We start from the raw sequence: 13,622 nt of genomic DNA, 5'->3' as shown, positions 1-13,622 counted from the left end.
TGCCTCCTTTGCAGTACTGGGGTGTAATCCCTGGGCCCGGCATTTGTATATCCTCCAGTATCTCACACATGACTCAATACTTGCTGGTCCTAATCCACATGGGGTCTATCGGTGCAAGCCTTATTGTGCCCATCTCCTGTGCATTCGGGGGTGTGTGTGTCTATGGGACCTAGCATTGGCTGGTCAATTTCCTCCTCGCTGGGGTACTCCTCCATTGCGAGGGAATGACGGCACTGTATTTTCTCATCAGTGGATAGGGATCGGCAAGAGGCCCATGCCTGGGTGGGTGGTTGATTCCAATGGCAATAGACCACCCCAGCTTTAGGGATGGCTCCCAGCTCCCAGTATCTCAGGAGGGTCCCCGAAGTTCCAAGTCCACGCATCTCTGCTACATTTACATCCATTAGATATTCCAGCCTCAGTTGAGGTGCTGGTATCAGCGCTTTAGAATGTCCTCCAGGATTTGCACCTGGTTCCAGTTGAGTGTCTGGGCGGTTAGTTGAGTCCTCTGGCTCCGTGGTCCTCGGGTTCAACTCCATTGACATGGTGCTGGTAGCCAAACTCCAAAGGTGTCCGGTACAGAGGGAAAGGGCGGATTCCTGCCAAAATGTCAGTTCTAGGGATGGTAGTCCATGGCAGATAGACCCCCAAACCCCTCACAGCAAGCACTCCAGTGCATTGGATGAAAAGGTTTTATTTAGAGATCAATTAAGCTCATGGGTACATCCATAGATGGGTAAGTTGGCAGGAATGGGGTTACAAGCATATGCACTTTGATATAAGGAGTATGATTCCCCCCTCCCCTTGAGCAGTTAGCAACTAGGCGCAAAAATCCTAAAAAATCTCATGAGAACACAGTAGCTTTGTCTGGACAGATTACAAGGAATCAAACTCCCTCTTTCCCCTGTGAAAAGTTACAGTACAGCTGCAAGGTCAATAAGCCTACTTTTAGAGATAACAGGCTGACTACTTTTCCTCAGCATTAGTACTTTCATTTTTAGGCAGGCCAAGGATGGCATGATTATAATGGTTACATTATGTAAGCATGATATGAAAGCACACAGGCACACAGGATATCAATACAGTGATCAGATCAATACAGAGAATACATGAATTGCATGGATGAATGGCATGCAGACATGACACCTGCTCCACGACTGATCCCGGCCAGGTGAAGGGAGTGCAGGCATTGCCACCTGCTCTGCACCTGATTCCGGCTGGGTGAAGGGGGGGGGCATTGCCTCCTGTTCCACTATTGATCCCAGTCAGGTGAAGGGAGGGCAAGTATTGCCACCTGCTCTGTGCCTGATCCCAGCTGGGTGAAGGTGGGAGGGGGGCATTGCCACCTTCTCTGCTTTTGATCCCAACCCAGTGAAGGTGGAAGGGGGGTATTGCCAACTTCTCCATTCCTGATTCTGGCTGGGTGAAGGGAGGGCAGGCACTGTCACCTGCTCTGCACCTGATCCTGGCCTGGTGAAGCTGGCAGGTAGGCATTGTCACCTACTCCACTCCTGATTCCAGCTGGGTGAAGGTGGGCAGCGGGCATTACCACCTGCTTGGTTTCTGATCCCAGCTGTGTGAAGGTGAGAGGCAGGCATTGCCACCTATTCTGCTCCTTATCCCAGCCGGGTGAAGGTGGCAGGTGGGCATTGCCACCTGCTCCGCTTCTGATCCTGGCTGGGTGAAGACGGAGGTTGGGCATTTTCACCTGCTCCATTCCTGATCCTGGCTGGGTGAAGATGGGGGGTGGACATTGCCACCTGCTCCACTCCTGATTCCTTGCTAACCAAAGAGGGGTGCCACGGAGTACACACAACTGGAAAGGACAAAAACCTACCGCGGAAGTAACCTATCAACCTAATCATTCTTAAAGTGCACAGCGCAATAATATAATATAATATGATATTTTTGAATTTAGAATTAATATTTGAAAATTTACAATAACACTATAACTTATTTAAAGTGCTAGGTGCTCCTGATCCCAGCCAGGTGAAGGCAGGGGGTGGCCATTGCCTTCTGCTCTGCACCTGATCACAGCTGGGTGAAGGTGGGGGGGTGGACATTGCCACCTGCTTGTGCTTGATCCCGGCCAGGTGAAGGTGTGTGTGTGTGGGGGTCATTGCCACCTGCTCCACACCTGATCCCAGCCGGGTGAAGGCAGTGGGAGGGCATTGCCACCTGCTTCGTGCCTGATCCTGGCCGGGTAAAGGTGGGGGGGCAGTCATTGCTACCTGCTCTGCTCCTTATCCCAGTCTGGGTTTTCTGCCATGGCAGCAACCTCTGGAGGCGTACCAGGGTAGGAAATGAGTTGTCTGGAACATGCTTACTCTTTTATATAGTAGGATGTATTGTTAGTTGGGTTTGGTTCTTAGATGATTGTGTTTTTTCTTTCCTTTGTTTATTGTTTAAATAAATTTTAATAAAAAAGAGATTTGGGGGTAGAGCCATGCGGAGGGCGGGGTTTGGGGCGGGACCCCAGCAGGGTATATGTCCATACAGTCCACTCTTCAAAGCAGCCATTTTCTCCAGGTAAACTGAACTCTGTGTTATCTGGAGATGTAATTCCAGGAGATCTCCAGGCTTCATCAGGAGACTGGCAACCCTAACGCCACCCCTGCCCAGATGGCTCTACTCTGAGCTCGGAGCAAATCACCAAGATGATCAAGAGAGAAGCTTGACTTGAACAAGGTTAACTTTGACTACTGATCATATGTGGGAAGGATTGCGGCATTCCCGCTACGCTGTGTGTTACATGGGAGCGAGCTGTTGTCTGATTCATTACACACACACACACACACACACACCTTGCATCTCGAAACATTAGCAAAGAGAATCTAACAGTGCTGTCCTAAGGAGAATTACGCCCTTCTAAGACCATTTACTTCAGTGGACTTAAAAAGGCCAGCTCTGCTTACAATCTCACAGTTGAAACAGCAAGAAATGGAGTTGTGGTGGGGGGAGGCCTCTGCTGAACCTTTTGTGACAGCTACAGTAATACAGGATCCGATGGTGTACTTTCTACACCTTTAAGACATTAATTTAATTAAATTCTTATTGGGATACCTCCTTCAAGTCTCAGTCTAGGAAATGGCATTTGTGAAGTTACATCTTAAAACGTGCATATTTTGCAGCAACGGGAGCAAGTGGTACGCATATCACCTGCCTAATCTCTGCACTCAGGGCAGATGAGATTCACATATATGTGCTTTTTTAAAACAACAGTTATTTCCAAAGAGAAAAATGTATCTTGCATGAGTGCTTAAAGCCAGTGAGTTTCTCTCTCCTGACTGTAGCAAATCAAACCCCAAATGTTTCTTGAGCATGGGACTTTCTTCAACATTTTTTTTTAAAGAAAAATTACTAGGCAGATTCAGCAGGTATAACTACGTACTAAAAGATTGTTACCAGAACATTGAAGATGCAAAATGTGCCCCACATCTGCACTGGATGGCGGGTGGGGGAGAAGGAGCAAGTGGAACACTCACCCAGGCCCCTCGAGGCATTTACCTGATGTGCATATTTGGCATGGATTCCACGCAACATATGAACTGAATAAATAAGAAAAATAGCCTTCATTCCCTGGCATCACAATTCATAAATGCTATTGATGGACAAAGTGATTTTAAAGAAGTATTTCTGCCTCTTTTGAGGAATCTTTAAGTAATTTGAATACATCAGATCTTAGTTCTAACCTGCAGACATTAAAATGATCTAACGAGGCAGGGCCTGTCTAAACTGATATATCAAAAAAAACCTTTGACTTTAACCTAAAAGAGATTTCTCCAAGCTTTTACAAAGCTGCATGCTTTAAAAAATGGGGGGGGGGGGGAGAGGCACTCTTATGCTTACAGTTTGGCAAAACCAGATGCTGGTTATTTTTTTCTATCACCTATTGTTCATTGCTTAGCTGAGAAACCTGCAGGCATTTATTATGAACCTTCTAATTTCATTCATCTGAAGATTTACACCAGGAGGAGAACAAAAACTTGACTCAAATCCATCTCTGAATTGCCAATGGCATCCAAAGTCCAGTTTACTAGGCATTATTTATCCATTAATCTTGTTAAGGAAGCTTGCAAAGTAAAAAGGAAGTTGTATACTGTGAATTCGTGTTCATTGTGACACCCAGGACTGAGTTCCAAATCCTTTGGATTAGCCCCTCCTGTGAACCATCGGGAAAAAGAAGGATGTTCCTGGCCTTCCAGATTGGAAGTGAAATGAGCAGAAGGATCTTCAACTCCAAAAGAAGAGCATAACAAACGTTAACTATGTCAACATGTGGTAATCTGAAAGGGAAGCATCATGAAGGAATACGATTGTCAACCTCTGGGTGGGGTCTTGCGTTCTGGATTACAACTGATCTCCAAAGTAGGGTTCCGAGGTGCCCGCCAGTGGCAGGCAAACCCCCAGGGATTTGTCCCCTTGCCCGCTAATCGCCCAGAGATTGTTGAGAGGTGGCAAGTTCCCAGAGGTTGGCCGTCACCTGCAGGTGTCTCAGGAATGCACACAGCACCCATGCTATCAACAGGCATGGCAACGTCACTTCCAGAGGTGACACCGTCACGCTGGCCATGAGAACATTCCCACACTTCATTTGGAGCCGATTTGGTCCCCAAATGGGCTAAATCGGCCCCGTGGAGAGCACAGGAGGGCTCGTGCAGTCAGCATGGTGACATCTAGAAATGGGCATGAACAGAAAAACAAACTAACATGATGTTTGTTGTTCATTGCCATCCACGAACAGGGACTCACGAACAACCACGAACATGTTTGTGGTTGGCTGTTCGTGGGGGCCAGCAGGCTCTCCTCCCGCCCACTCCCAGAAACCTGACCTGAGTAGGCACCAGGAAAGGTATCAATAATAAATAATAGCTTGGCCCCAGAGCCTGGCAGCAGCCCTGGAACTTGAAGGGGTAGATCCCTATCCCACCACACGCAAAGAAAATTCAAGCTCCAATGCACTCTGTCAAAATGCCAACAGCAACTCCCTCTCCACTGTCTGCAAACTAAGCCAGAGCTGAGAGCCCCCTCTCCCCCTGGTCTTTGCTCCCTTTTAATAAATTTGGAGCTCCACACTTGAAAGGAAGACCTGCCTAGCAAGCTAAATTGGGCTTAGATTGGGGTTTCCAGGGCAACAGCAGGAGTTCAGACAGAGTTCAGACAATCGCTGCCTAAGTTGCCGAGGGAATTGACTGCAGGTGCCAGACTGTCTGACTTGACGAAAAGCAAGATGAACAGCAACGAACAAGGCTTACAATGACTACCTGTATGTTTAGAATGGGGCCTCACAAACAGCTTGTTTGCGAACAGCAGATTGGGCTGTTCGTGGCTTTTTTTTGTTCATATTGCTGTTCGTGCCCATCTCTAGTGACATCACTTCCAGAAGTGATGTCATTGCGCATGTGGGGCGCACGTGCAATAAGTGCCAGGGACTCTACCCTCCCAGCAGAGGATAGAGGGACCTGGCAACCCTAACTACAGGCATTATTTCTCCTGGAGAAAAGTGGCAGCTTTAGAGGGCAGAGTCTATGGCAGGGGTCCCCAACATGGTGCGCATGGGCACCATTGCACCTGCTCACATCTTTCCTAGTGCCCACCAAGTGTTTATAGAAAGTGGGTGGGTCCAGGTGTGGGTGGGGTGCCAAGCATTGCTTCTGATTGGTCATTGGAAATATGAATGGTGGTGTGGATTTTTAAAAACATTTGGGCAAAAGCTGCTTCCATGGTACAAGGATCTTCACTGCGTGACTGAAGGTAAGCTGTAGAAACCATTTTGTGGCTAGCTCCATCTCCTGCAGCAGCTATTTTGTGGCACCTATTTTATGGCTGTGACCACCACACTGTGTCAGAATTCCAAATGTGCCCACAGAATAAAAAAGTTTGGGGACCCCTGCTCTATGGTATACCATAGATTCTAGGTGAAATTTCTCCCCAAATCCCCCTTTCTGCAAGCATAGGCCCCAAATTTCCAGGAATTTCCCAATATAGATCTGGCAACCCTAGGGGATAAACAAGCAATAAATGAAAGAAAATAGGACAGGAGGAACTTTTAACAGTCTGCCACCTGTGTGCACTGCCGGCACCAGGGTTTCTGGCGCCTGCGACCACCCTCCCGTGTGCGTGCCCATGCCCCCGACTGCGTGATGACGTCACCATGTGATGACATCATCACGCAGCAAAGCTGGGCCCATTGGCCGGTGGGTGGCTGGGGCAGTGCGTGGAGGCTGCCCGCGCTCCGCATGCCACCTCAACCGCCTGTCATGCCTGGCCTGCTGCTGCTGCGCCCATCTGGGGGCGTGTGGTGGCGGCGGCGCGGGGGCTGGCTGGCTGCAGCAGCTGCGGGCCAGGCACGCCATCTCCATGGCATGCCTCCGCCCTTGGCACCCCCTTCGGCCCTGTGGTGCCTGCCTCACTGCCTCAGTGGTGGCGTCAGCCCTGCCTGTGTGACAAGGCAGAAACCTATCATTAGTCCCATGGAAAACACAGAGGCAGGGGAAATGCCCTCCTGGAGTCCGAGAGCGAGATTCATGGTATCGGCTTCCCTTTTCTCCTTTGACTCCCGGAGGGCATTCCAAATCGGTTTGAGCATAAGTAAAATCTGCTTCATGCCACAGTGGGTTATCTGGAGGACCAGCGAAATGATGGAATGAATACCTTGCAAGGGCTACATCAGCAAAGGAGAGCCTGCCTTGTATTATCCCTCATCATGAATCTGGGTCCTTGCATCACAGATAATATACTTCCTTCTTTCCTAGACTTAAGGCTGGTTCATGGAGTAGCCTACAATCTTCAAAGAAGTTTCTTTTCCGCTCAAAGGCCTGGTGCCTTGCTGTAAATTTTCCCTCCAAGTCTGGGATTGGGCCTGGTGGAACTGGAGGGATAGGGTAAAACCAAAAAGTGACATCACAGACACATGAATGTTCAAGAACTCCAGTTTTACCAGAGTGTTTTTGATAATTCCAGAGTGCGCAGTGACATCTCTTCCAGTCTTTACTGGAAATGACCTCAGCGTATCGGTGCACCGAGGTCTGCCCCCTTTTTGCTCCTGAAGGTTGCCAGCTGTAGCCTGGCAACCCTATCCCAAAGAGGGGAGCTGTTCTTCTTCCAGAAGTTGAGTGGCGGAGAGGCTTCAACCAGCAGGAGGGGAGCCCTCACTGAAGGAGGGTGAGATTGACCCTGGACCAGGTATGGAAGAATAGCTAGGGATCAGGGAGGTACCCGTGGCAGAGAGGCTTTGGTTTCTTGCTGGCTCCTTCGACTGTCGGATTTACCATTGGGAACATACACAGTGTGAAACCTTCTACTTGTTTACAAGTATTTTTCTTCCACCTGATTAATTATAGCCTTGTTTTATTTAATAAGCCAGTTGTTTTATCTTGTCTGGGACCTTATGCCTCAACTTCATTATATGCCGAAGGGTTTCAGGACAAAATCCATATAATACTCTAATGGTTTAAATCGATATAGTGGGATAATTAATTGTATCCTTTCTTCTTGATAGAATTTGCAGTGCAAAAGTATGTGTGTGATATTTTCGACCACTTTATTTGAACAGGGACAACAACTCTGCTGCAAAGGCAGATGGGAGAATCTCCCATACAAAACTGCAGAGGGGAATGCATCAAATCATGCTCTAGAGAAGGCCCATCTACATTTTTTGTTTGTAATGTCTGAAAGATATGGGGATATGGTGTAACTCAGTCCTTTTTCAAAGCTCTTATAGCTTAGAGGGAGCATTGCCTCATCATTTTGGGACTCTATATTCTTCTTTGGGTGATTAAAGCTTTTGCTTTGTTGAGTCCCATATCAAACAGGGCTACCGGGTCCAAGCCAATCAATTTAATTTTATCAGCTCTCTTTGAGCACCATGTAGGAGAAGGGTCAGAAGCCAACAACAAGGGAAATATACCCTTTGGCTCAAGATGAATTCTTAGCCAGTAATAGATGACACGTTCCCAGATTTTTATTTCAACTCTGGGCAAACCAGCTTCTTGCCTAAGAATGGCATTAGGAGTACATCTAGGTGCATTAAATAAACAACTGAGAAATTTAGATTGAACCGTTTCGAAGATCTTTACATTAGCAGTTAGTCCCATTTGTGATCCGTATAAGAGTTGTGCTAATGATTTTGTTTGGAATAATTTCAGGGCTGCAGGTACAAAGCCCGCACCTTCTCTTCTAAAGAATCTAAGGATGGCATTCGCACTCTTTTCTGCAGCATTTGCTGATGAAATCGTAGGGGCTTTGAAGTTAGCATTGAATGTAAAGATGACTCCTAGATATTGGAAATTAACTTGATCTATAGTGTTTCCATTTATTTCCCAGTTAGTTTTGTTTAAAGTGTCTACTAAAACATATAATTTTGGATTTTGAGTAATTAATTGTCAGAAGCTCAGTATCACATTGATTGCTGATTTTTTTTACATCATACTTTAGACCATTTTTTGTTTGGGACAGGACTGCGTCGTCAGCATACACGAGAATTGGTACCTTTCCTTCCTACAAGACTTGGGGCATGGACATCTATCTTATGTAAACATTGAATCAATGTGTTTACATCTATGTTGAATAAGAAGGGCGCTAATAAGCAACCTTGTCTAATACCCTTCAGGACCGGGATTTTCTTAGATAGTTTGCCATCTTGTGTGTACCTTATCTGGAGTTCATTGTTCTCATGAAGCTTAATCATCAGGTATAACAATCTTTTATCAATGGATGTATCTCCCAGTTTTGCCCATAGTCTTCCTCGAGAGATGGTATCAAAAGCAGCCCTGAGGTCTATAAATGCTGCATATAATTTTTTCTTGGGAGACATTGCATGTTTGTGGATGAGGTAATCCAGCACCAAACAGTGATCCGTGGTTGAACGGCCTTGGGAAAAGCCTGCCAGTTCAATTTCTAATAGATTCTCTTGGTCTATTCATTTGCATAGCTTCAGACATAAATGGTTAGTATATAATTTACAGATGAGATTCAAAAGGCTGATTGGCCTATAATTGTTTGGGCTATTTCTGTTCCCCTTCTTATATACAGGGACTATGATGGCTAGACCCCAGACCTTCGGCATCTGGGCTAAGTGATCTATGTATGTAAATAAGTTAGCTAATATTGGAGCCCACCAGTCTATATGTGTTTTAAGCAGTTCTACTATAATGAAATCATTTCCTGGTGCTTTGCCGTTTTTTAGCTGTTATATTAATGAGGTGACCTCACTAACTGAGACTGGAGGCCAAGATGGAATATTTGTTAAAACAGTCGGTTCTAGGCGATATGTAGTGTTGGTCTTTGTACAGGTTATCAAAGTGTTTTCCCCAAGTTTCTGATTGAATGGTATTTGTCATAACCTTAGATTTGTTCTCTTGCGTTCCCGAAATAATTTTCCAAAAGCTTCTATTATCCCTCTCCTTGGTGGCCTTAATAAGAGATTGCCACTGAGTGTGCATAGCCGCTATCTTCTTTTTTTTCCCAGTAAGTTTTTATACTCCTTCTTCGATTGGGTTTCAAGATTGGTATTTAGGGTTGGGTTTAGCTGAAATGCTTTTAGGCTCTCTATAAGTTCAATCTTGGCTTGTACGCACTCCTGGTCAAACCACTTTTTATTCACTGGTGTTCGTCTGCCTTTGGAGCTACCAACTCTTAATAGGAGGGGGGTAAGCTTTGATATAAGCATATCATACGTTTTTACTATAGCGTTTCCATTTTCTATAAACGTCAATGAATGGGAGATAGATTTTGCTTCTTCAGGCTGAGTCGAAATGAGGAATTTCCTAAAAATTAGGAATAATTCTAAACAGGTCTACTTAGAAGCAAGTCCAATTTTAGTCCGTGAGGCTTACCTCCCAAGAAAGTGTTTCCTGAACTGCAAAGGGTTGGTTTTTTCCAGACTTTTTGGGCCCTATCTTTAATGAAGCTCTCGTGCTCAATCTCCCTCTTGCTTTAGAACTAGGTGTGATAAATGTGTCAGTTTTTCCACTCTTTTTCGTCCAATGTAAACATGCAAGCGTTACGCTACTGACAAAGTTTCTATTCAAGACATAGGATGCAGACACAGGACAATACTGCTCTTTTTTTAAATCCCAGATTTATTAGAGACACAGTACTCACTGGTACGTATGTACGTACACACACAAACATACACACACACACAATATGTGTATACTTTTTGTTGATCTTAATGATAAAATGCTAGGAACCCAAGGAAATGGTAATTTTAGCAAATATGACTAAAAATATGATCCAGAGTGATTTAATATGAAAATGCTGGGACCATGATCTACAGATCCTTGTGCGCAGCAGCCAACTGTGTGCATGCTGAATCAAAGGTCCTCCTTTGTGTATCTGCCAAAGAAATCACTGGCACTGTTAGATCTCAGACTGGGAAGGATACAAGAGGGCAGAGCTTAGATCCATTTCCTTCCCACTCGCCCTTTAGTGCTGTCAGAGTTGACTTCATACCGCACAGCCCTCCATACAAAAAATAAAATAGACTTGCTCTAGTCTCCAAAAGTAACAACATTTACAAGTTAGTCACAATCAGCTTGTCCCCTGCTTGCAATGGGACTTCGGCATAATTAGCTTCCACCGGTTTGGGACCCGTGCATTAATGGCACAAAGGTATGCCTGATCCAGCAAGGATCTCTGCACGTGCAGTTCTGGCTGCTTCTTGCACAAGAGCTTTTAGGGCATGCAAGCTGTCCTCACTGAATCCGGATGTGAATGTCATTTCCCCCTCATTTTAAATTCAGCTCTCCCATTCCAAACAAAGAAGGTTCATGACCTTAACACATGGTACAATTACAGTCTTTTAAAAAACACAATATGCAATATATTTGCTTGAACTTGTTGAGATACAGATGGAAAAATGTATCTATGGAATTTCAGAAGCATCACAACCAACGGCTGAAGCACAATGTGCAGCTTAATATTTTGACTGAAACGTTTCCTTGTCCAGCATGAATTCTGAAAATCTCTGCTGAAGCTCCTTCTCCCTTTCCTGTTGCCGCTGAACATCTTCCTTCAGGCACTAGAAGAATAAAACAGATCATGAATGTACTACAGCATGTTGCACAGTCACACGAACAGGGGATTTCTGGTGGTGCTATACTGAAAGTGGCTGGGGATATACACTTACATGCTCACGTCCCTCTTTGCCCTTAGATGTGATTTCACATCATTGGGGAGTGTGCGAGAGAAAATCCATTGGGAAAAGGGCAATTAAGTGTTTAAAAATTCCGTAAGAAATTAAGAAAAAACATCAACTTAAAAAAAAAACACAGTAACATGATAGGCAATACAAAAGAATCTAAATAAAATGGACAGCATCAAAGTAATGGACAATAATTTCTTTAAAATGCTAATTTTCTACTTCAAAAAAAATAATGGGGAGTCAACATCCTGTAATATTTAATATACTCTCCACCTTTTCCCCTTTCAGATGCCCAGCAGACCCCCACATGGCACAATTTTACCTCCAGTCTCCTTGGGATAGCAGCATCTTCATGTTTCTTTAATTCCTCAAACGTGCGTAGCTCCAGGTGAGCTTGCTCGATTTGGTCCCACAAGTCATTCAACTGCTTGATGAGCCCCATGGCACGAGACTGATAGCCGCCAAGCAAAATCTTCAGCTTCTTTTCCATTTTGGCAGCCCTCTTAGCTTCTGTCGTCATGTGACCTCTGTTTATCTGGTGGCAGAAACACAAGCCAAGCATTACGCCAATGCAGGAAGATTATGCTAACTTACGGCTTGGCAGAAAGGTAAGTCAAGCACATAGCACGTTGCAACAGAGTACATCTTCTCCTCCAGTGTAGCAAGTATAAAGCCTGAGCTTATACAGGGATACATTTCCTCATAATACTAAATTGTTCCTGTCTCCAACTACTCAGTAGGACAAAGTGGGGTTTCAGGAGCTTGAAACAGAAGAGAGGTGATGCACCCGAAAAGGGGTCTGGGCATTAAAGGGCACAGGAGATAACTGAGAGAAGACACTGGATAGTACCAGAAGGCCACAGAAGGAAGTAGGGAAGTTCTGGGAATGGAGGCCTTCTTGATCCAGATAGAGTGGCTGTCATATGAGAACTACTTAAAACTGAACCCATACAGCAAGCTGTTGGGGTGCCCTTATTTACCCCATAAATGGGATGCTGCCAAAGAGTTTCTTGCACACTGCTGGATGCTCCCAGCGCTTCTTTTGCTCATCACTCTATTTGTCAACTGAATGACAATAGCAAAAAGAGAAGTGAAAGAATCATTCAAGGGGTGGTTTTACACAGAGCAGATCCGGATTCCGTTAAAAACAGTTTGAATCAATCTTTTTTTTTAAAAGAAGTTTCAAACAATTTGGTTTAAAGAAAAATCTGGGTTCAATAGTCTCAAAACTGAATCCACAATCCATCCAATACACCAATTAAAGCCTGATTTTCTGCATAAGAGGGAAAAAATGGGGAACTTATCTGACTTACAAAGCCAAATATTACAAATACAATAGACCACAATGGTAAATAATCATGTATTGTCAAAGAAACCCACAACAACCATCATAAATAATCATATTTATGACTCTAGTTCTGGCCCACAGAACAAAACACTGTTCTCAGTCATTACTAGTTCTCACTTCTGAAAACCCAGTATATCTATTTCTGTTTTTAGACACAGCCCTGTGCAAGTAAACGATCTTGCCTGGCCTAATAGAAATTAATTGTGCAATTATATCCATATGTATCCATGCAGGTATCTGTGTATGCGCACGCACGCACACACACAGACCCTCTCATTTATAAGCAAATGTAATTTTGCAGTATAAAATGCTTGCAGGCAGTATAACTGAAGTTTTGGATTATGTTCCTATGCATTATAAAGGCACTATTTAAGCAGCAAACCGATGTGTTTAAAAGGTGTTTCAGCAATCAATTCTTACATACTCTTGTCTAATAATTACAAAAAATACAAATTGTAAATCAATAATTTAAATTTCCTTGATCTAAACCAATCTACAGTGCATTTAAATGTTTCCCTTACTCAGTGAACTCCCCCCCCCCTTTACTGGAGTTCAATATAAACATGGGGAGGTGTGTTAATGACTAATGCTCGTGTTGGTCCTTTTAGTCAATCAGTTTCAATGAAAAAGAGAGAGCATGCAACAAGACTCAAGGTCCAGTTGTATCTTCCAGTGGTGTAAACCACTTACTGGGTGGCCTTGGGTAGGCTGCCATCTGCAAAATGGTAACAATAACCTTTTAACAGCACTAGGATACAATATTCAGGTTCAGATCTCAGCCATCATTGTTTATTTTTGTAAAAAAGGAAGAAGAAAAGATCTTTATTAGCATGTTAACACAAACTTTCATGGCCTACAATCTACTTCTAACTCAGTATTTGATGAAGTAGTCTGTATCTCAAAGCTTTAAAGAAAAGAAGTCAGATATTGCAATGCTTGTCCATGAGAGTTAAATAAACAAGAACTGGTTTTAAAGGAACAGAAGCAGAGGAATTAATGTCATCAGTTTTGCTGTCTGCCCTAGAAGTGTTCGTTGGAAACCGGCATCCTTGGCCACTATTAAAGTGGAATATTTTAAAAAATATCAGCCAGAAAGTCTCCACTTTGGAATAAGAATGGGCCATTTCA

At 44.3% G+C, this 13,622-nt stretch overlaps 1 protein-coding gene across 1 annotated transcript in view; it reads right to left on the bottom strand.

Moving 5' to 3' along the window:
- Nucleotides 1-10,062: 10,062 nt before the first annotated feature.
- Nucleotides 10,063-13,622, bottom strand: part of CDC5L (cell division cycle 5 like) — a 33,664-nt gene continuing 30,104 nt past the window's right edge. Inside the window, exons 15-16 of the mRNA XM_054989659.1 lie at nucleotides 11,469-11,681; nucleotides 10,063-11,023 (exon numbers count right to left, since the gene is read on the bottom strand). Coding sequence (XP_054845634.1) covers nucleotides 10,919-11,023; nucleotides 11,469-11,681 — 318 coding nt within the window. The 3' untranslated portion in view covers nucleotides 10,063-10,918. The remainder of the gene's footprint in view (nucleotides 11,024-11,468; nucleotides 11,682-13,622) is intronic.

This window comes from Eublepharis macularius, chromosome 1 (genome assembly GCF_028583425.1).
Source record: "Eublepharis macularius isolate TG4126 chromosome 1, MPM_Emac_v1.0, whole genome shotgun sequence".
Lineage (NCBI taxonomy): Eukaryota > Metazoa > Chordata > Lepidosauria > Squamata > Eublepharidae > Eublepharis > Eublepharis macularius.
This window is presented reverse-complemented; position numbering and strand designations above follow the sequence as displayed.